Source organism: Hydractinia symbiolongicarpus, chromosome 14 (assembly GCF_029227915.1).
Source record: "Hydractinia symbiolongicarpus strain clone_291-10 chromosome 14, HSymV2.1, whole genome shotgun sequence".
In the NCBI taxonomy this organism is placed as follows: Eukaryota; Metazoa; Cnidaria; class Hydrozoa; order Anthoathecata; family Hydractiniidae; genus Hydractinia; species Hydractinia symbiolongicarpus.
The window spans coordinates 10,332,435-10,356,287 of record NC_079888.1 but is presented as its reverse complement, the minus strand read 5'-3'; the positions used below and the strand labels follow the sequence as shown (position 1 = coordinate 10,356,287).

Below are 23,853 nucleotides of genomic sequence, written 5' to 3'. Positions count from 1 at the left end.
GACACTAGAAAAAGAAAGATTTTGGAGGCATTTTTCATTTTTTCCCATAAGGCCCTCTTGAATGATCAAAAAGAGACCAAATCACTAGGAATGGAGTTACATAGCTTTTCATCTACACAATCGCCTGTTTTTATTCTCTATTCCCGTGGGCAATTAGTTTTTGTTTCTTTTATTTTATTTTTACACATGGTGATTTTGCACATTTTCTTTCTTTTGTTTCGCTTGTCCATGATTTTTATTTGTATTCCCTTGGGTAGAACATTTTAATTAAATCAATTAATTATTTTATTGTAGATATTTTGTATAAAGGTTTTTAGCTTAGGATATTATCACTTGAAAATAAACCAATAACTGTTAATTTTGCAAACCTATGGTATTTCCTAGAGCGTAGAAAATCTAACAATAATAATGCTTATTTTTAGTCTTGTTTTTATGAAGAGCCTAAAACCCCAAAACCACTTATAAGAGTTATAAGAGCTGTAAGAAATACGGAAACGTTGACATATCAGGAAACCTATTGCAGCATGATATGCCAACAAGAAGCAAGCCCTTACCAACTAAGCAAGAGGTAATGGTTTAGCAGCACATGTAAATTCCTGGCTTCATTCAAAGCTGATATATTTGTTTATTTTCTTATAGTATATTAAAAATAGCGCACAACGATGGAAAGGGCACTTGTTCAGAGTTACATTTGGATGCGGTGTACCTCTGTTACGGCAGAGATGTTTATTATTCAAGATAAGAGGGCGTGTTACATGTACGTATTCCCAAATAGGTAAATGATAAGAAAGGGTGTCGCTGCAACTATTGTAAACCAAACTACTGACCCCTCTCTAACTTTCGTACTTTTTACTTTTTAGTAAAAAAGCTCCGTTTTTTGAGAAAGCTACTTTTGTGTTATTTCAGCTTGTTTTCTTTATATTATAGTGTTTCTTGTGTACACCATGAAAATAGGGATATAAATAGTTCAATCGTGTTACACTTACGAAATTATAGTGGGATTTAACAATTACCTTATTATGGCGGGAAAATAAATCCTGCCTATGACGGTATCTGGCACTAGTTTTTATTTACATATCAGCAAAAAATATGAATAAATATAAATCATGTCATACAAGTTTGGTGTAGATTGATGTGCTAAATTGATTGTAGGATAAAATTTGCCTCTGCGTTTGTTTAAAGGTAGTTGTTAAACATATGTCAGTCTCAATTCTTCTTCTTTGCTCTGTCTCTTTTTTATTAAGGATCCAAAGCATTAAAATAATCTGATATATATTTAATTCTATTTATTCATCATCAGATCCACTGAGTTATGCATCATTATTTCCATTCAACGTAACACAAATGGTACGAATTATATCAAGATGTCCTTCAGTAACAGCACTGCATTTAACAACAATACCCTTCGGAAATCCTTCAAAGGCTTTTACAACCTACATGCCAAAACAGTCAAAGCTTTTTGGTCTATCTACATTGGTTATATCACAAATGAAATCGCACGTGTCGCCAATGAGGTCAGAATTCATCAGTCTCCTTCTCTCTAAACTCGTACCGGTAAGATCAAAATTTCTCAGTAACTATGTTTCTACAGTCTTACCAGTTAGGACGGAATTGATCAGTTTACACGTTTCTAAAATCTACTCTTTACGGTGGTCAACTGTTAGTGTATCATTTCAAAGTGAAATCATGGAAACTATAGAAACGACCAAATCAAGCTTAAGGATGACATTAGAGGCAACGAGAATCAGAATAAACATGACAAAAACAATAACATGGATTACATCACCACCTAAAATAACAGCAACAACAAAATCTACTATAACAACAACACCCTTCACAAAAGTAACGACGACAACAAAAACAACTTCATCAGTGATTACACCTTCACTAACAAAAAAACCAAGCATTCCACCTACCACAACTATATCAACAACCTCTTCACCCTCAAAGGGAAAAATGAAGGTTATCATCATAGCTACAGTGACACCGTTAATTGCAGCAATGTGCTTGTTAGCTGTTGGAATCTGCATAAAAAGTAGAAAGGGGTGAGTTGGAAAACATATAGTCATTGACGATTTGTTTCTAAATTGCCAAAAAATAAATCTACTAGTCCAGTAAAGGCGAAATGAATTTGGAAATAGAGTTCCCAAAATTAATATGCCTCGAGTGTTTCATGAAGACTGCCATAATTGTTAGACTGAAAACTGCATTCAATTATTATATACATTACTGTCAGAAAAGGTTTTTCTAGTTGTTTCGATTTCGCCAATCCTGTAAATTTTATCGTTTAGTAAGAGACATGTATGGTATTCTTCGCTAACCTATATGGTGCGGACATTGGGTAATACAAAGCATAAACTAATCTTCTTTCTGGTAACTCTTCTTGTGTTTGCTAACATCTATCCATCCAGAATGAGTGAAAACTGCAGTGAAGCGAATAACGGTCCATTTTTTAACCCCCTCAATAAACTTTGGTTACTTTTGTAGGATTCGCGACAAAGTAGTGAAGTCTAACCAAGGTATGTTATGTGAGTCCGAATGTTATTTAACAACTAAGCAGAAACAGGTTATCAAATTGATACTTCATACAAAAATGCTGCTCAAAAAAAAAAAATAATAATAAAGCAATAATACAATGAGACGAGATACAATTGACATTTTTGATTGAATTTCAGCTAATGCCAAATTAGCTTTTTTACTGCTAGTTATATGGTATATAAACGGTTATTTAAAACGAAACAAGACGCCTTATTGAAAAAAAAAATGTCTAACCAAAGTGAAATAGATGTTGTTTAGTGTCAGATACAACGAAAAAAATTAAGCCAATAAATTTTTAAATTGGTTAAGTGCACACCTTTGTTTTCACAGAACTTTTTTAGGAATTTTTTTTATTTTTTCGAACATTCATTTCATTAATTGCACGACCTTTCCAAAACACTAAGCCTACTCCCAGGGCTTCACGAGTATAATAACTTGGCGAAATAAAAACACCAAATATTTCACGATTTTCGAACATGAAATTTATCTACAGTCAGAAAGAAAAAATTTGGCACAACGGTAGTTTTTTTGGGCAGTTTTTACAGCCGGCAAAAACCTTACGCCAATATTGCGCAGCACGGACGCTGTAAAAGTACAACTTCTGTATATATATGCGTAGGCACGTTATACAGCGTTTAAAATGCGCTAGTTGCTGTTTCTAACGACCTGCAATAACGGAATAATAATTCACATCAGGTCCACAAAGTGGCATATATCGAAAAAAGTTCATGCAACAATTAGCACAGCTTATGAGATTTTATTTACCTAAGATCATAAACCTTTATCCGCAAATTGTGTCAATTTAATATTGAAATAGCTAAAATTACTACTTGTGATGACGGACTTCTAAATTTGCGGTTATTCGCCCGCATTTGTTCTTACTGATTGTAGTCTGGCAAAATTTGATATCATATTTTTTTAGTTGTACCAACCAAAATAGTCGTTGGTGGAAAAGAAAGATACAACAACAATAACACCGACACTTTCACACCACCATCAGATATTTCAATGAAGCAACTGACAGAAATGACGCGACAGCAAGCCACTTACAAAAAACTTTAAAAGACAGTGAAATACACCTGAGTTATTTTATGGTGGAAAAAAGGTTTTGATTGATGACCTTTATAGTTGTACATTTTCATGAAAATAGACAATAACATAAGGAACATATGTTAGTCATCGTGTCTGCTTTTGTTATGTAAAAAACAATGTAATAAATGTATGTTAACAGTAAATACATGATGTTTTACCATTTAACATTTAATTCATCTCATCGATGCCAAGCACTGACACTGCACGCGCGTGGCCTAGTGGCTATCGAGTTCGCTAATCACGAGGTTTTTGGTTCGATTCTTAGCGTGGGCATGTTTGGCATATGCCTTTACCACAGCTGCGGGTCAACCCATGCTGCGCGAGGAAAATTAGCGTAGGTTTTGCCGGCGCATACCTAATGTATACAATCAGAACACAGGACAACAGTGTTTCAAACACTGAAGTGGCTATATCCTGTATAAATATTCGGTATAATAATATCTCACTTAGTACGCAGACTTTGTATAAAAGGTTCCAACTTGCATTTCACGATAGCAAAGACAATATGCCAGACTTAAACTGACAAGAAATATTCCAGCGAAAACGTAATGAGAACAGAAAATCAATATAATCACGTAACTTGGGAGCATTCTTATATTCCTGTCAATTCATTATTATAACCTGATTAACAAAAAATATTTTGATTAGCAAAAAAATATAAAACATCAAAAAATCATTACTACTTATTACAGCAACAAGATTGGTTTACTTCAAAAAGAAAGTAAAATTTTAGTTCTGCATCTCTTCATCGGAGATAAAGTCTCCAATAAAGGTGAAAGAACACTTTTTTTTAGGCTAGACGCAAGCCCCACAAAAATCCAAAGAAATTGCTAATTAGTAAGTGTATTAAAAACACATTGTATTTATCCGGCCTGTCACTAATCTGGAATGCAAATTGAAGTAGTTACTGTTAAGTCATTTTTTAAATAGTCCTCACCAGGATGTAAAACAGTAGACGTTCTTTAATTCTAACCCTCAGGGGGATTAAAATTTCATTCGAGAAAAAGAGAGCTCGAATTTCACAGAAAGTCGTTTTAGTATCTAAGCATGTAAAGCCATTACCTGAGAATTCTGCTCTCAAATTTTCAAATCTATTGCTTGGAGCGAAAAGTATGAATAAAAAATGCATTTCAATTTTGCTAAGGGCAGGGGAAGAAACTTTCGCGAACATAAACCTTCGCAAATGAGCCATGTCAGAAGTTTTTTCGAACGTAAACTTTCGCGAATTAGGCTCGAAATTTCTGTCACTAAAGTAAACACAACAATGTTAGAATTGAGCAAGATGCATACTTAGATGCCACTTAAAAGATTCACTTGATAGCAACAAGCGAACACATGAAAAACTAAAAAAAAGTTACCATTTAGTCCTGCACTGTTTTTCATTTCTTGTTGATATTCTATCAGCTACATCTGTCCAATTGATTCCCACAGTGACACTTTCACCTTTCTTTGTGTTTGTCATTTCACGAATGATGGACGACAAAAGTTCCAATTCTTCACTCTCCCATTTGCCTTAAAAACGAAAAAAAAAAATAAAGAAAAACAATTCAATATAATATGCATACAAACAAAACAAGTAAAAAGAAACCCACCACATGTCATATATTGACCATAATTTCAGAGAGACAACAAAAAAAAAGTTCATCTCCACTAGGTTGAATTCCTTAACACAGAGTGAGATGACTGAAGATTCTGACTGGCTGACAGAACATACCGCCTCAGTTAAAGTAAGAATCGAATTTCAAAAAAATAGCAATTCTCAAAATATTTTTCCCAGAGGAGATGAGCCTTAAGGGAGAATACAGTAGACAAATGTTACAGGGATGGGTAAAACCTGAAAGAGAAAGTGACAGCACGCAGTTTCTTTGAATGATGACAATCCTTATTCTCATGCAACCATTTTGTACGAGGTGTAGTTGGTAACGCCTTAGTGTAGAAACATTTGATGTGAGGTAAAATTCCAGATTTTTTAAAATTATCTGAATCATACGACCATGCTATATACATCTACAAATGTTATAATCAATCTCTACAGTGCACAAGATATTAACTAAGAATGGTGTATATTAAAGGTAAACTGGTTATCAGGATATTACTTGCAAAGCTGTAAAATTAAAAATGTATCATAAAATATTGTTACTATACCTGTTTTTCTGTTGCATTTAAGCAACCTTGCTCTATCCTTAACTGATGAAGCACTTCTTCCTAGAACTAGGCCAATAGCACACCAATTATTTTTATAACTTTGACATAACTGCTCCAGTTTCTTTAATTCTTCATCGGTGTACTTTCCCACATAATTCTTTCGATCGTACATACGCAGCACTTTTCGATACACTGCAAATAGTGGGCGGTTTAAACCAGTTGCTAAAAGAAGTTTGACGCAGTGATTATTAACAGAAAGAAATTTCATTGGGGGAAAATTTATGAAATTTAGTGAATCAATAAAAGCACTGGACAGAAAATATACGTTACTGGTTTTATTCTTGACGTGTTGATTGGATTATATTTTTCTGTGGGTTTTGCATAATATAAGAGTTAAAATTATTTTACTGCTTCAAGTGAAAAGAAAATGTAAAAAAAAGGAGAGCATAAAAGCCACTTAAAGAAATGTTTGCTAACGGGCAGAGACTTTTGATAATCAATAACATTATTTCGAAGTTGAAAAAAGAGAATTGTCACGATTTTACTTGTTACTCTAATTATTTAACTTTCAATTTCAAACAGACAGGTGAATAAATTAAGAAGCTCTCACTAACCAATAGATCGATAGAAGGGTTTTCTTTCTTCTTTTTGAGTGGAATAGATTGTAGGTGTTGGATCAGTTATATTGTGTTTCTAAAGGTAGCAATATTGTTTTGAACTTTTGCGTTGCTTTAGTCTTTTGACAATCTTAGTGGATAATAGCAACAAGTAAGGAACTACAGCGCAACACAGTATTTCTTGGCTATTGCTTGGAAAAAGAAAACAGTTGAGTTTACAATTACAACCAATACGTTTAGAAAATGCTGAAAAAAAACTATAAAAAATTAGAACACGTACTTTGCAATATTCATCAATATTATTTCGTAACAATTCCTCTTCATCATTACTCCAAGTACCAGTCTTCCATTTGCATCCTTAAAGATAATATGCAATATATTGCAATGAAAGCCTCAGTATGCCAATTTAAGCTGTAGAGATCGTCACTCAAAAGTGTTTTTTTTCCTTATAAAAAAAGCTATCCTGCCGTGTGATAGCCAACTACTTCGTGGTAGCCCACCATTTTGTTTTTTTCTAAAGGGGGAATCCTGGGAAATTGCGAAGTAGCTTTTATTATTGTGCTAATGTGCATCGTCTTATAAAAAATATTGTGAACATTACCCAGAAAAACAGTGAGTCATTCCTTGCTCATTAACCCCTACATAATTGAATATTAGCTTTAACAAACAAAATGGCTGAACACGATGATGATGATTATGATGATAACACTTACAGCTATCCGACTGTTTTTTGTTACTACTTCTTAAACAACTAAAAAGTCTAAAAACTTGGCGACACAACAGCACTTAATATAAGAAGCCACCTACTTTTTGGAATTCTATGAGTACATTTGGAACATTCTTCTTTTGAGTAAACGAACATACCTTTTTCTCTTAATTCTGCTTTATCTTCCTTCATTGTTATCCATTGTTGATTGACACAATCTTTCCCATTTTCAGTATCGACTTGACTGGGTACTGCTTTCGAAGTAAGCTAAAAATGCATTTAAAGTAGAATTTTATTTTTAGACAACAGTAATGAAGTTTTGCAACTTAAGGCTGGTTTTAATCACACGATGACCTATTTTTTCTTGTTTGGCGCTTCTTCTACAGTGCAAATTATATCGTAATTGCACTCTGCAGAGTGCAATTATTTCTTAATTGCACTCTAGAATCTTAACTGCACTCTTTAAGGAACGCCGATAATTTAAAAAATGTACATGTTTTTAATTCGAACTCAACTCATTATGTTTTTTATTTTTTTTATCTTGTTAATTGTTAAACATGATTATGATTAATAATAAAAAAGGTCATAAAACAATAAGGTAATAAAAAGGTCATAAAACCCAGCCAGCACAAGACGTTTTAAAGACGCCTTTTCTGGAGCTTTTTTGCGTATGAAATATGCGCGCACCCGAAATACGTCTTTTAAACGTCTTTTAAACGCATGTCTCAGACGCGTGTTTAAAGGCGTCTTTAATGCGTCTTTTTCGTGACGCGCATTTGAAAGACGCAAAAAAGATCGAAAAAAGATCGGTTTTTATTCGTGATTTAATTGGTCTACTATTTCTTCGCGGGTTACATATTTAATTACTTCTTTCATGTAATAACGATAATGCCAATAAAAAAAATATATCTCACAATAACTTGATTTCAAAAACTTGTATTAAAATAGCAGGGTAAATCTGTATTTATCATTTAAAAGAATGATTAATTGTTTTTGTTTTTATTTGCATTATTCATCAAACGAGTTCCGGCAATATGGTAGCCCGATGAGCTGAGGCTTGTTTCTTCTTAAAATTGGTCGTGTTTTTCCATGAGCACCAAAAAAGCTATCTTTTTTTTGTGAAGCAAGTTTGGGGACTAAGAGCTATGGATCGTATGCAGTTAAGGTCATGTATATATATATTTATTTTATTGTTTGCTTTTTTTACTGTTAAAGCAAGTAGCTACTGCAACCGTGGAAAAATAGTGAAAAATATTTTTTTCCAGGGTTGCAGCTAGGTGTTTCTAGCCAGCTAGTGTAACCATAAATCTCATAGAGCTAAGTTTTAGTTGCTATCTAAAGAGAAAATAACTAGTCACAAATGTTTATAGTTATACCAGCTATCTAACAAACATTTATAAGTTTTTACACCAAAAGCCACCACCACCCACACACAAACCCTGTAGCTAGCTTGCTATAAACGGTTTTCTGTGTTTATATTTCTCTAGCAGTAAGCTTTTTTGTCTTTAACATCTGTGTGGCAGTCAATGTGGAGACGACAGGTTTAAGTGAGTGAGGCTTTTTTAAGTCGATGATACTACCACTGTTACTGATTTATTTGGTAAAGCAGGTTTACGTAAAAATCAGCATAATCTTTGCACAAAGGTATACCGAACAGTACTCAAAATATTTGAATAAAGGACTAAAAGTCGTTAAAGATGGTATCCATCATTTTGACTGCCACAGAGCTAAAAAGCTTTACTGTTGAAAATGTAAACATAGCTATCGAGATCCGTGCATAGACCACTTTCTGTGTAACGTATTTGTTTTGATTTTTTGCTTAAGAACAATGTGCATGCGTGCGCTTTTTTGTAGGACATAAAGCAGCCCCCACATAGTGTAAAATGGCTATTAATGAAGTTCAAAGGTTTTTTTGGAAACATAAGATCCAAAAGTACTGGAATTAAATTTATACTGTAAAAAACATTTGCTAATTTTAAGCTAATATTTCTTTTTTCTTATGGATTTGATTACTGTAGTCTGTTGTTAATATTTTCTACCTACAGAAATGCAAACTGTTTGAACTTTTGTCAGCATATACTAGCTCTATGACGAGAAAAAGGCAGCAATAAAGTAGACAACCAACGAATAAAATTGATTCTGCGTGACTTGTACAATTGAACTTTTAAATTAAACAAAAGTATTTACATCACAAAAAGTACCTGTGTCTTAATTAAATTTCCAAATTAAGATTATTAGAAAGTCATACAAAATGGAGAGAAATATTTGTGATATCTTGCAGCTATTTCTTAAGGCAAAATAACATATACTTTGCCGTTCACAGACACGTTTCTGTAACTTGACCTGAACTAAAAACTGACGTTTCTTAAAAATTATTTAAGTAAATATTTTATTAAGAACATTGATGAATAAATCTTCACTTTCTTAAATAATTTTTGTAACTATAACTTTAGAGTGGATCTGTCTGTACTTAATGGAAATTGTCAAGCTAGTTTAAATTTTATCCACAGGCTGGCTATATTTTTAACTAACATTACATCAATTTTAGCCAAGCATTAAATTTATTTCAGAAATGGATAAGTCAAAGAGGCGGAATGAACGACGGAGGTTGCAGCAAAAAGTTGAGGAGTTTTTAAGGCAGGAGGATAGCGAAAGTAGTGATGACATGTTAGATGATACATCACAAATTGAAGGTCAACCACAATACTAATGTTTAACTGCTGTGAATAAAATTATTGTAAATTTGTTGATAATATAGAATTATTTATGATATTAAAGAAAATATTACAAAAAGATAAAGTTATACAGTTTTACTGCATTTCTAACCCCTTTAAGGACAAAGGTTGTTTGAACAGCTTTCTAGAATGACTTCATTTATGAGTTTACGTCTTATTTGCCACTAAAAAAGACGCACAAAAAAGACGCAGACATTTTAAACCTAAAAAAGACGCACTTAAGACGCATTTAAAAAAACGTCTTTAAAAGCATTACAAAGACGTCTTTAAGACGCACAAAAAGACGCCATAAAGACGCACAAAAAGACGTTGGTAAAGCGGACATTTAAGACCTAGAAAAGACGCATTTAAGACGCATTTGAAAGACGTCTTAAAAACTTAAATAAAAGACGTCTTTACGGCGCACAGAAAAGACGTTGTAAAGACGCACGAAAAAAGACGTCAGGAAAGCGGACATTTAAGACCAAAAATAAAATAAATATTTATGGGCATGAATCCAAAAGTAACAGTAATTATTTTAAACGACAAGTAAACATATACAACAGTAAAAAATATAATCTTATCAAACACAAAATTAAAACTATGAAATATGTTTACTTCATTCCTCCTCTGAAAAAGTATAAAAGATCAGTCTTTTTTCTTTTCTTTTTTTTTGGTTCGTGGGAAGTGGTTGTCATTGAAACATTTGTGCAGTTATTAAATATAATTTTTCGTTGAATTTGTTGCTTATTTGAAGAACGTTTGTTCCAATCAATTCCAAAAGAAAAGTTATCTTTTGGTGAACTTTCTTTTTTATCCGCTTTTATTTCCATGTTTTTCTGCTGTACAAGTGCATTCGACATCTTAAATAAATCATGTTCATTCCCTGAATCATAAGCATCCAACCCCTCTTCTTTTGAATGACCAGTGACGTTTTTGATCTCACACTTTTGAAATCCAGCTGACTTAAGTTTTCGAACGCATGTTTTCCTTGCGGAATGATTTGTAATATGTTTTTCACTGGATGATTCTTTTAATGGTGAATTTTTAATCATCGATTTCATAATTATGGCCAACTTATTAATACCAAGACGTGAGTTTTTGTCCAAACATCAGGATTTTTAAGGTTATCGATAACGGCTAAGAAGAGAGGCCCACTGTTGCGTAATTCGGCTGCGCGTTTTGCCTTGTACAATTCAAATAATCTCACTGGGCACCCATCACCGCCGTTTCCATACATACGTGGGTTTATGTTTCTTGGTTTATAGTTAAGTCCACCCTGTCTTATTTTTGAGGGACCTTCGATAAACTGGACATACTTTCTTCCACTGTTGTCTATTTTTATGGAAAACTCCTCCATTTTTAAGTTATAATGGTTGTCTCGACCTCGCAACCCAAATTGTTGAACAATACACCACCATCTAGCATTTAACAAAGACCGAGAAATACTGTCCCCAAGCTGACCACAATCCCATAATGTTGTCTCCTCTTGATCAGTGAGACTTTCAGCACAATTTGGTTTCTTTCCTTTTCCACTTTGTCGTAACAATCTTGCTTTTCCTTCGAGAATATTTTTCGATGTAACAAATTCCCTTTCAGAGATAATCGAAACTAAAAATCCATTGTCTTTCAAATGGCGATCGAGAGCTGCCAGCATTACTTTCAAACTGTCTGGCTCATATTCTTCTCCGTTTACTTTTCGCACTTCTGTATAAAATTGTTCTAGTGTTTTGTTTAGTAAAGTTAGTTCATACAATTCGATCTTTGTTTCAAGTCCCCGAGTCTCAGCCCATTGCTACTTTCAACCATCCTTTTGTTGATTTTTGCGTGTTTTTACATTTACTCGAACTTTCTAATCTTTTTCTTTCTTCCTCATTTGAGATCACAAACCGCTTCATTTTTCTCTCTTTTCTTCTCTAAACTTCTATTCTCCCGCTTTAGAAAATATTTTTTTTTCTATATCGAATGTTTTTATTTCACTTCTTCAGATTTAATGAGCCTTATTGTTCCCAGCCGGCAAAAAAACGTCTTCAAGACGTCTTTAAGACGCATTTCTGTGCGTCTTTTTGCGTCTTAATACTCGTATTTTTTTTGCTTTTTAAATTTATCCTCGTCCTAACGGACTCAGAAAATAAAAAGCAAAAAAAATACTCCTTCGATTATTTCCTAATTGCACTCGTAAACGTGCGATTACATATACTAAATCAACAATTTACAAATTCACAACACCAAATCAAAATGCTGTCTCTGTAAAACTTTGTAAAAAAAATGCTAAATTTGGAATATATATAATATTTTTGATTTTCTTTCAACATTTAGATAATAATAAGATTTACATTGTTCGAAAATGGCGAAATAGTAGTCCAAATTTTAGTATAATCACCACAATATGAGAACTTAAAACATACCTGAGATGGTAGCTTTTGTTTTAAAAATTTTGCAGGAATATGGTTTCCAGTTGGTAAGTTAGTTGACAAGTCCTTTGCACCTTGAATAGCATAAAGTCCATTAACCTAAATAAATACAGTTGTGAGAAACACTAAAATGTCCTCATTAATGCCAATTAAAAAAATATATCTCACAATAACTTGATTTCAAAAACTTGTATTGTATTAAAATAGCAGGGTAAATCTGTATTTATCATTCAAAAAAATGATTAAAAAGTAAAAAACTTAATTATTACCCCCGTCTGTACAATTTTGAATGTCTGAAGCGGCGGTAACTTTTAAACAAAACCAAGTCGAGAAAGGAAACCGGTTGGTTGCAGAAAGTAAGTTAAAATTGTTTTTGTTTTTATTTGCATTATTCATCAAATGAGTTCTGGCAATATGGTAGCCCAATGAGCTGAGGCTTGTTTCTTCTTAAAACTGATTGTGTTTTTTCATGAGCACCAAAAAAAGCTATCTTTTTATTTTGTGAAGCGAGTTTGGGGACTAAGAGCTATGGATCGTGTGCAGTTAAGGTCGTGTATATATATATACTTATTTTATTGTTTGCTTTTTTTACTGTTAAAGCAAGTAGCAACCATGGAAAAATAGTGAAAAATATTTTTTTCCAGGGTTGTAGCTAGGTGTTTCTAGATAGAGCTAAGTTTTAGTTGCTATCTAAAGAGAAAATAACTAGTCGCAAATGTTTATAGTTATACCAGCTAGCTAGCTAGCAAACATTTATAAGCCTTTTACACCAAAAGCCACCACCACCCACACACAAACCCTGTAGCTAGCTTGCCATAAACGGTTTTCTGTGTTTATATTTCTCTAGCAGTAAGCTTTTTTGTCTTTAACATCTGTGTGGCAGTCAATGTGGAGACGACAGGTTTAAGTGAGTGAGGCTTTTTTAAGTCGATGATACTACCACTATTACTGATTTATTTAGTTTTATAGTTATACCAGCTAGCTAACAAACATTTATAAGTTTTTACACCCCACCACACCACCCACACACAAACCCTGTTGATTCTGCGTGACTTGAACAATTGAATTTTTAAATTAAACAAAAGTATTTACATCACAAAAAGTACCTGTGTCTTAATAAAATTTCCAAATTAAGATTATTAGAAAGTCATACAAAATGGAGAGAAATATTTGTGATATCTTGCAGCTATTTCTTAAGGCAAAATGACATATACTTTGCCAGGCACCGACACGTTTCTGTAACTTGACCTGAACTAAAAACTGACGTTTCTTAAAAATTATTTAACTAAATATTTTATTAAGAACATTGATGAATAAATCTTCACTTTCTTAAATAAGTTTTGTAACTATAACTTTAGAGTGGACTGTCTGTACTTAATGGAAATTGTCAAGCTAGTTTAAATTTTATCCACAGGCTGGCTATATTTTTAACTAACATTACATCAATTTTAGCCAAGCATTAAATTTATTTCAGAAATGGATGAGTCAAAGAGGCGGAATGAACGACGGAGGTTGCAACAAAAAGTTGAGGAGTTTTTAAGGCAGGAGGATAGCGAAAGTAGTGATGACATGTTAGATGATACATCAGAAATTGAAAGTCAACCTCAGTTGACATAAACGAAGAAGAAAGTTCCGCATCTTCCTTGTTTTCTTTTGAGGAGGATTTTGTAGATAATCTTGCTAGCTGGGCCACTAAATACCAATTAGGTAGAGATTCCCTTAATGACCTTCTATTCATTTTAAGAAAATCAGGACTTGATCTTCCGAAAGACAGCCGAACTTTGCTTAAAACCCCTCGAACTGTACAAAATGTTGTTTTAATGATACGAACAGCTACTGTTATTTAGGAATTAAAAGTTCATTAAATCAAGCTGTGACATTTATCAATGATCAAAAAAGTGTACAATAGGTCACACTGGTTATTATTCTTGTGAACTATGTTGTGTTAAAGGTGTAAGGTTGGAACACAGAATTGTTTTTAATGATTCTAATGATGCTGACCTGCGTACCAACCATGATTTTTCTAGATTTATCTTTGAAGGTACTCATCAAAAAGAACAATCACCCTTAGTAGATATTGGTTTTGATTGTGTTAATGATTTTCCCTTAGATTACATGCACCTGGTTTTACTTGGAGTTTTAAAGCGTGTTCTTACTTTTTTTATTGAAAGGGCCAAATCTCTGTCGTATTTCACGCCAGCAATCCAATATTTTATCAAAAAGGTTAGTTAGCTACAATGGAAAAATGCCATCTAATTTTAATCGCCAGGCAAGAGGATTACAAGATCTTTGTTATTGGAAAGCTACTGAATATCGTCATTTTTTGCTATACCTTGGTCCAATTGTACTTAAGGGTGTCATCGATGCAAAGGTTTACGAACATTTTCTTGCTTTGCATGTGTCCATGTCAATTTTGTTAAATGGTAGTGCTGTTTTAGATTCAGATCTTGCTCAGTATGCGAAAGATCTGTTGTCCTGGTTTGTTCGTAATGCTGCTTTTGTTTATGGAAAGTTGTTTAATGTATACAATGTTCATGCCTTAATTTATTTGGCTGAAGATGTCATTCATCATAAATGTTCTTTAGAAGTCATTTCTGCATTTAAGTTCGAAAATTACATGCAAAGTTTGAAAATAATTGGTTCGAAATAGCAACAATCCCATTGTTCAGGTGGTGAAACGTCTTGCTGAAAAGAAGTCTTCTGAAACATCTACTCACTGCATTAAAATTTTCAAGGAAAATGGTAAAGACGTATTTTTTCTCTCGAATGAAGGTGACATTTGCGAGATTAAAAATTTGGTTGATGGTGATAAGTATCAGTGTATCATTTTTAAATTCAGTTTGCTTAAACCTTTTTATGAAACACCAATCGATTCACGAAAACTTGGAATGTACTACACTCAGGGTTTGGAAGATTTTAACACACAATCCAATTCCTGAAATATGACATCATAATTTACGCAGTATAATTAAATATCTTTAGATGTGAATATCTTGAGAACAAGAGGAGCTTTTTAAAAAATTTAAAAAGACTTGTTAACCAACTTTTTAAGCTCTATAATATAAGTCCAATAACGTTTTATACCTCCCCTTTAATCTCTTATCTTTTTTAATAAATTGACTTTGAAAATCTCACTTACAAGGAGGGCATGAAGTTTTCTAGTAATCCATGAGAGCCTATCAGAATAAATCGAAAACTTTAGAACCGAATATCTAGTTATCTAGTACTCTAGTTATGTTTCTTGTTTTAGTAAAAGATTTTTGTGTATAAGAAGAGGCCATGTAAACAATGTTTTAGGTTGATTGAACTGTGTCTGATATAGAAGAAAACTTTTCGTTCTGTATCTTATATTGTTGTATGTTACAGTAGCCTAATGTTAGTTTTGTGAGAAAATATGATTTTTTTCAACTATTTTATATTACTGTATAGAAACTTTGTGAAGTTGTGCACAGTGGATGAATTATTTTTGTAGTTATTTAAACAACACAAATTAGATATTTACAGTAAAGCTCATGTTATTGTACAAGCAAGCAGGTTTTCATGTTTCATTACATGTACCACTTAATCTGTTTCTATATCAATTTTGTCTTTTCTTAACTAACAATAGTTGCAACTGAATTTATAAACATTAAATAATGGTTTAAAGCTTTTCAAATCACTGTTTTATTTTAGAATAATGTCATACTGTTGCGTTGCATATCTGGAGAACGGACGGAAAAGGATGTGTCCACGGTTCCCAGTAACTGGGTAATTGCCGGAACATTATATTGGCCATGTAACCCCCATCGACATTCCTAATGGTTTATAAGATTGGCTGCAAATTGATGGTTGCACAGTATTATATTCTGGTAACATTTTATATTCTGGTATTTTAATTCTTTCCATTTAAACTTACTTTACGATTTAAAAATTTGCATTAGCTTGGTATCCACATTCCGCTGTGTTTATATCACCGTTTTTCTTATTGTTTTTAAAGGGAGTAAAGAAAGTTGTGCAGCAATTCATAGTGGCACAGATGAGTTGTCGCAACAAGATGATGATGACTTTGGGAAAGAGGATTACGAAGAGCAGGAAAGCGTGGTTCCTCAACCACCACCTATACTTATGAAAACGTAAGAATTTAATGCTAACATAATATCTCTAAAGTTTAGTAAAAATGCATTATAAAGTAGATTAAGGATTTTCTTTCAATCTCTTTTTTCTATGTTTGAATTCAAGTCTTGAAGATTGTTCCTTAATTCGGATCAATTGTTCATTAAGCATTTTTGCTGTTCGAGCATGAAGATTGTGACAGTAATACGAGAGTAACATTTAAAACATTTAAACACATTGTTGAATTTTATATATACTTGTAAAGAAAACAGGAATTATGAATCAGCTATATGCGTGGAAAAATTTATTAGCACTTCTTTTAAGCTAATTTAGATCATTGCGGTATCTTCTTTAATTGCAAACACTTTCACCTGATCAATTATGAAATTTTGTCTTGTTTCAAAGTAAAAACGCCACCAAATCTACAAAGTCTAAAAAGAGTAACGCAAGTAAAAGGGTGGCAGAAAGTCCAAAGTAAGTTGCAGTTTTTTCCCTACGCTTTCCTTATTGTTATTACTAGTTTCGATCTCATTTAGGCAGGTTTAAATAAAAATCAAGGAATTTTCCAAATCTTTAATTTTATACTTTTATGATTATGATACAATTATGATTTTTGCTCTTTTACACCGATCGTCACTTGTCCCGAAATCTTGCATATGAAATAAAAAATTAGAATTTAATGGCAATTTATTTTCCTTTTGTAGACTTTTCACTATAAAATTTCTTTGCTAATGCAACTTATGAGGAAAGAATAGAAAGATAGCTATAACAGAGAAAATTTTTTTCCAAATAATCGTCAGTGAGTGCCTTTGGCTTTGCCTATTTCAAATTTTAGAATTAAAATAAGAAAAAAAAAATCTCACAATCGTCTTTTTTTTCTTTTTTTTCAGACGCTATTGCACGAAAGTACCCTGCAGCCACGGAGAAGGATGTGCGCAATCATATTGCAATAAAGCTAAAAAACGCCCCTGATCAAAAGGGCGGTGCCGGTCGGCAAAAAGCAAACCAGCCAGAATGAAATATTTAATTTTTTTGTTATTGTTTCTCTGTTTGTTTATTCCGCTACACAGGATTTGGAACTGTTAGTCTTTATTTATTTATCACGAGCATTTATAAAGGATAGTCATTCAAAAACTACCGTAGTTTGTCTAATTTAACATGCCCTCTTATTAACGCGCATAGGCCATTTTTAGCAAATATTGTAATTTATTACCAAGACAGACTTATTCTTTTTACATATCAGTACAGTTCGTTCTGGGAAAGTGGAACCTACTTGTGGCGGAAAACATTGAAAGAGCCCGAAAAAAATCTATCCCACTTAGTGGAAGTACCATGGTTCTTCTAACAAGATTTATAAAAAAAGTAAAAAAGCAAATTATGTTTGATCACAGTATTTCTATAACATAAGGCAGATAATATAATTTGAAAAAAATTCTTATTTTCCGCGCCTATAAATTTTTTGCCTTTTATTAATACATGTTTAGTTTTGTTCCAGTTTCTATTTTATTTTATTTTAATTATTAACGCGTGAAAATGATTATTTTTATAATTAGAAAAACTATGGTACCTTAACTTGTAAGTATTCGAATATAATTAGCGATTCTAGACTCACATTATTTGGTCCTTAATCTATGGGGGAATTCAGACTGAGTACTAAGCCTCAAAGTTCTTTTAAACTAGGTTCTCATAAAAAGAAAAACGTGTAGTAACTAACTAATTTGAGCAAATACTAATGTTTAACTGCTGAGAATAAAATTACTGTCAATTTGTTGATAATATAGAATTATTTATGATATTTATGATTTTAAAAAAAATAATACAAAAAGATAAAGTTATACAGTTTTACTGCATTTCTAACCCCTCTAAGGACAAAGGTTGTTTAAACAGTTTTCTAGAATGACTTTATTTATGAGTTTACGTCTTATTTGCCACTAAAAAAGAAGCACAAAAAAGACGCAAACATTCAAGACCTAAAAAAGACGCACTTAAGACGCATTTAAAAAAACATCTTTAAAAAGCATTACAAAGACTTCTCTAAGACATACAAAAAGACGCCATAAAGACGCACAAAAAGACGTTGGTAAGGCGGACATTTAAGACCTAGAAAAGAGGCATTTAAGACGCATTTGAAAGACGTCTTTAAAACGCATTTGGAAGACGTCTTAGAAACTTAAAAAAAAGATGTCTTTACGACGCACGGAAAAAACGTCGTAAAGACGCACATAAAAAGACGTCAGGAAAGCGGACATTTAAGACCGAAATGACGTTTTTTTGCCGCCTGGGTTTATTACAACAACCATTATAAAATTGATGAAAAAATAGGATTGCAGTTTTAATTTTTTTTTGTAAAATGACAATGGCATTTGGATTTGCATATTGCGAATTTATAATTTTTTTATTTTCTATAGGTAGAACTAGTAAAAAAATAAACAATGTGGTGGATCATCAAAATGACAAAAAATCATGTAAACATTATTGCAGGGTTCAATTAGAAATATGATAGCAGTTCGTAAGATTTGTTTGGAAGATTTAGCATAGAGTAGCAAATCTTATTTTGGTTAATTAAGGGTGGGTGGTATAGGAGCACTGTTAGCTTAAATAACAATAGTTATGCAAAGAAAAGGTAGGAGTGATAAACAAATTTAACTTTTTTTGTGAATTAATTTGCAAAAATTACATAAATTCACCAAATACGAAAAGTAACCTGCCAATATAAAGCCTATATTGGTACATTTAGGCCACAAAAATGTTGTCAATTTATCTTTATGGTCCACAATAACTGCCTAAATTAAAAAAAACAATGCCAAAATAATAAGACTTATACACACCTGTTCATCTGTAAGGTCTGTTTGTATATTACCAGAATGTAATCCAGAATTAAGCAAGTATATTTGTGTTTGAAATAGTGAATTTGGTTCTTCGACGAAATCTTGAAGATAAAACATTAAAATAACATCAGATATAAAATCCTGTGATTGTAGCTTAATGCTACCAACTTTTGCAAGATAATTTCACGTGTTGAAAAAAAAAATATATTTCACAGGTATTTATTTTCACAAATGACTGTTTCATGAATAACTTGAAAATATCATTTATTATTTATCTTTAGTAGAAAAACATTTTTCGAATAAAAAATTTACACTTACCTTTTTTATTTGTCTGTTTGTTTCTAATACCTTTTTACTCTTGTACTATTTGATGCACATCATGATCTCTCAATATGGTTTTGACAAAAATTTTCCATTTTTGCGTTGTGTGAATGAACTTACACAAAATTTCACAAACATTGTGTGGTATATTTCGCAGGGATCAGTTTTTGCGAATGTTATTTGACTCTTGAGCTCAACAAAACTCATTTAAATAGCAGTTTAACAAACAATAACATTTTATAGGTGTTGAGAAAATTTCTGAGAAAAGATAAATGGCTTAGCACAACACAAAGATACAGATGGACCAGTAAACTGACAGACACGCAGTACCATAAGTAATATAACAAATGAAACATACCGATATTAGCATGTGTATTTGTGACAGTTGTACTGCTGTTTATATTCAGCATATTTTGTGGAGGAGTGCACGTAAACACCTCTTGGGGGTTAGTGAAAATGATGAACATCTGAGATGGATCCATAGCAGTATTATCACTTAAGACAGTGTTATCTAAAGTATATACATAATAAAGTACATAATCTAAACAGTGTAATTTGTTTTATAATCAAAGCAAGATTGTTCTCCATTAGGTGAAATGTTTTATGTGAAGAAGAAATATCAAATATCTGTCAACCCATTACATTATTCAAGAACCATTCTACTCAGAATATTCAGTCTAGTGGAGATAAGCCTTGCAGATTTATAGCTCATTATTCATGTTTATGTCTATCTTAGTAAGAAAAAATTTTCAACTTTCTTACAAATAATATCTTAAGCTTTCTAAAATTTTGTAATAATGTCATTTCATTGTGTCTTAATTTTTCAAATAATAAATTTGTTTTGATTTGTTCAGATCCTTTCCGCCTTGCATATCAGATTTACCATCACTCTTTGTGAGTCTGTTTAACTTTACTTGTTGTTAAAAAACATTAATGTACTCAATAGAAAGGGATGAAAAATCTGGTTGTTTTGTGGTGAATCCCTAAGATAATACTGCAGAAAAATCTCCCTGCATTTACGCAAAATTTTACAACTCTGCTTAGGTTTTTTGAGAAAAAGCACAAATTTTTCTGCAGAAACAAATGTCGGTAAAACACAAAAATAAAAAAAACAAGAAAGGTTTAACAATATAAAAAGGATTTCTAAAAGGCACTGAAAGCACTTTTTAAAAGTCTTATCATAAAAATCAATGTTTGCCTAATATTCATCTTTTTCTGTTTTAGATAAAATTGATTGGTTTTTTAAAGGTTTCCCAGGTTTTCCACAATCTCTAGGAGCCCTCACTCACTAAAAGATAAGATATGAACGGCTGGCTAGTTCTTCTTTTAACAATAAAATGTTTAATTACCTACCTGAGTTTGCATCAGCCATTATATCAATGTTAATGTCATCATTTGGCATAGTCACCAAGTGATTATTAAAGTATGTCTTTTCATTTTCCATAAAAGTTAATTCACTGTCGCTGTTTGCTCTACGTTTTCGTGAACCTCTGTTTACAAGGGACTTGGTTGTAGTCCTATTGGTTTTGTTTGTCTTGAAGAACATATCCATAGCATCGAAAGAAGTATTCATTCTTCTAAATATCTTTAAAATGTAATGTTATAGTTTAAGGGACAAATTTACCAGCATGATTAACCCTATTCAACCCAGTGCACAGAAGAATGTCAAATTACACCCTTTTAATAATACAATGTGCTATTTATTTGGTACATAAAATTTTTTTAGAGTTTTAGCCCAAAATTCTCCCACCCTACCAATGCTGCAAATTGAATAGGATTAAAGGAAAGACAGAAAGAATTTTACATAATGCATGCATGTATGCAAGCTATTTTCATCTATTACAAGTTTTCCATGTGACTATCCTTCTTATGTAAAAAGATAAAATGAAATAATTTAGAACAGTTGATAATTAAAATCCGAAAAAATACCCTACTTTTTCGATTAAAGGAAGGTTCACTTAAATTATTTTATTCATAGCTGTTTAAAGGGGTATATAAGGAGGGCAAGGGTAGCAAATGTCTTAAAAAAAATTAGCTTTTAGTCAGATACTTTAAACAATAAGGCCACAGAAAAAAAATTAAGTCCTTCATCTGCCCCAAGTCTTTTATTTTATATTACATTACACGTCCTGGATACTTATAACTGAATCATCTACCAGCTTAAATCACTAAGTCACGTTTTACACTACATAATAACATTAACAAGTACATAGCATCATCATCATCATCATTCATCATCATTCTTGGCTTAACGTCCGTTTTCCATGCTAGCATGGGTTGGACGGGGTATATTAATGACCCTCTTCCAATCTGATCTAGACTGTGTTAGATCTAAACTCAACTTCCTCTCTATCAAGTCTGTCCTTATAACCTCCTGCCAAGTCTTTCTCGGTCTGCCTCTGGGCTTTGCCCCAGAAACTATCAAGTCTCTACACTTTCTTACCCAATTATCCTCCTCCATTCTTTCCAAGTGCCCCAGCCAATTCAATCTTCTTATCTGGATAACATCTTTAATTCTACGGAGACTTAGCCTGCTTCTTAGCTCATCTGAACTCTTTCTGTCTCTCAGACTGGCATTACACATCCACCTAACCATTCTCATATCATTCCTTTCTAAACGGTCAAGATCTTCCTGCTTCACTGCCCATGTCTCACTACCGTACAACATAACACTTCTTACACAGGCCTCATACAACCTACCTTTTACCTCAATTGACAGGACTCTGCTAGTCAATAAAGGAAGTAACTCTCTAAACTTTTTCCAAGCAGAACCTATCCTGCAAGTAACACTTCTTCCAACACCCCCTTCACTGCCCAACATATCACCTAAGTAACAGAAGTTCTTAACTATCTCTAACGAGCCACTGTTGTACATCATTAAAGCTTGAAATACTTCATTCTCTATAATCTCACCTTTGCAACGCTTGCATACAAACTGTATGTCAGCTCTTAACCTTCCACTAATACTACTGCACTTCTTATGTACCCAATGCTTGCAAGTCTGACAAAAAATTGAGTTACTACCAACCCCTTTCCTGCAAACTCCACAAGGCCACTTTCCAACTACAAGGTCACACTTGGCTGCAATGCTACTTATCATGACTTTAGACTTTGCTGTGTTTACCTTCAGCCCTTTCTCTTCTAGTCCTTTTTTCCACTTCTCAAACTTTTCAACTAATTCTTCCATCGACTCTGCTATGAGAACCAAATCATCTGCATAGTTATAAAAAAGACTAATATCAATTTTAAAGGTGAAATAAAAAAGCAAAAAAATAAAAAATAATAAAAATAGATGCTCTTCTATATATATTTTGAGTTTGTTTACAATTGGGTATCTAAACATAATATTACAATGCCAAGATGTAATTTGGTATGCTGATAACATTACCCCCATTCTAGCTCTTCCAATTTGGGACCATCTATAGGCGGTTGTAACGAAGGCGGTAATTCGTTTACAGGAGGGAAACCAGATGGCAATCTGTATTTTCTTTCTTCTTTATTTCTAATTTTTTTCTTTGTTTTCCATTTTTCAAGCCAATCATTTATGTCGTCAACGTTGATCTGTTGGAAAGCACTTTTATTAGCCTTGTCTTTTAGATATGTTAAGTTCCTGTGTGAGAATTTACAATGGTCTTCAAAATCGCATTGGCCAGTTTGAAAATACCTTTTACATGGCTGTTTTAAAGATTCTTCTTGTAATAACGTCAAAGCATCTTTAAAGGAATCGTAATGTAGTTTTCGCAAACGTTGATGCTGAATTGAATTGATGTGTTTTTTCCTTATTGATAATATGTCTGCAAAACCTCTCCCACAAAACTCACACCAGTAATTTTTTCCCATTTTATCTACAATGATAAATGTTTTTATTAAGATTCAATTTATTGTGGGGGCAACATCATATATAAGTGATAATTTTATGCAGGCAACTTTTGGAAGATCCTTTTAATAAAGGAATTTTATCTTTGCAAAAGGTGGCAATGATACTGGCAAAATTCTAAATTTGGTGGTAGAATATTTTGAAACTCTAAAATTTCAAGAAACTTTCACTAGTATAGCTTACTTTTAAGTCTTGGCGTAATTGTTAACATTGCCAAGGATTGTCTGCAAGCATAAAAATTTAACAATTTAAAGATCGTATTGCCTTGTTTACCAGTTTAAGTGTGGTGGCTGCAACACCACTTATTATGGCAAAACTATTTGCCACTTTAAGGTCAGAATATGCAAGGACTTAGGAATATGGCCTCTGTCTGCTGTTCATGATTATAAATATAAATGTGAATATGCTCAAATATTTCGTAATTCTGCAGTGTTATGCAGTGAAGCTAGACAAGCCGGTGACAATCCTGTTTGCCGTCGTCCGACCGGGTCAATAATAAAGGACCAGGT

At 32.7% G+C, this 23,853-nt stretch overlaps 2 protein-coding genes across 4 annotated transcripts in view; one reads left to right on the top strand and one right to left on the bottom strand.

The window, feature by feature from the left end:
- LOC130625951 (cyclin-D-binding Myb-like transcription factor 1) overlaps positions 1-23,853 on the bottom strand; it is a 38,164-nt gene that overhangs the window by 10,354 nt on the left and 3,957 nt on the right. For all 3 annotated transcript variants that reach the window (XM_057441075.1, XM_057441074.1, XM_057441073.1), the window contains exons 2-10: positions 20,821-21,052; positions 19,826-19,978; positions 19,147-19,247; positions 12,221-12,325; positions 7,257-7,365; positions 6,673-6,749; positions 6,390-6,468; positions 5,776-5,997; positions 4,989-5,142 (exon numbers count right to left, since the gene is read on the bottom strand). In XM_057441075.1, the coding sequence (XP_057297058.1) occupies positions 4,989-5,142; positions 5,776-5,997; positions 6,390-6,468; positions 6,673-6,749; positions 7,257-7,365; positions 12,221-12,325; positions 19,147-19,247; positions 19,826-19,978; positions 20,821-21,040 (1,220 nt within the window). In that variant the 5' untranslated portion in view covers positions 21,041-21,052. The remainder of the gene's footprint in view (positions 1-4,988; positions 5,143-5,775; positions 5,998-6,389; positions 6,469-6,672; positions 6,750-7,256; positions 7,366-12,220; positions 12,326-19,146; positions 19,248-19,825; positions 19,979-20,820; positions 21,053-23,853) is intronic.
- On the top strand, positions 1,224-3,714 carry LOC130625953 (uncharacterized). The gene is made up of 3 exons (XM_057441077.1): positions 1,224-2,045; positions 2,488-2,519; positions 3,461-3,714. Exons 1-3 carry the CDS (start codon positions 1,345-1,347, stop codon positions 3,598-3,600), a joined length of 873 nt encoding a protein of 290 aa, XP_057297060.1. The 5' UTR covers positions 1,224-1,344; the 3' UTR covers positions 3,601-3,714.

Excerpts from the sequence above, each read along its gene's own strand:
- LOC130625953 (XM_057441077.1), top strand. The coding sequence starts at position 1,345 with ATGGTACGAATTATATCAAGATGTCCTTCAGTAACAGCACTGCATTTA. Across the intron at positions 2,046-2,487 it reads TGCATAAAAAGTAGAAAGGG|GATTCGCGACAAAGTAGTGA; the intron begins GTGAGTTGGAAA and ends TTACTTTTGTAG. Across the intron at positions 2,520-3,460 it reads AGTAGTGAAGTCTAACCAAG|TTGTACCAACCAAAATAGTC; the intron begins GTATGTTATGTG and ends ATATTTTTTTAG.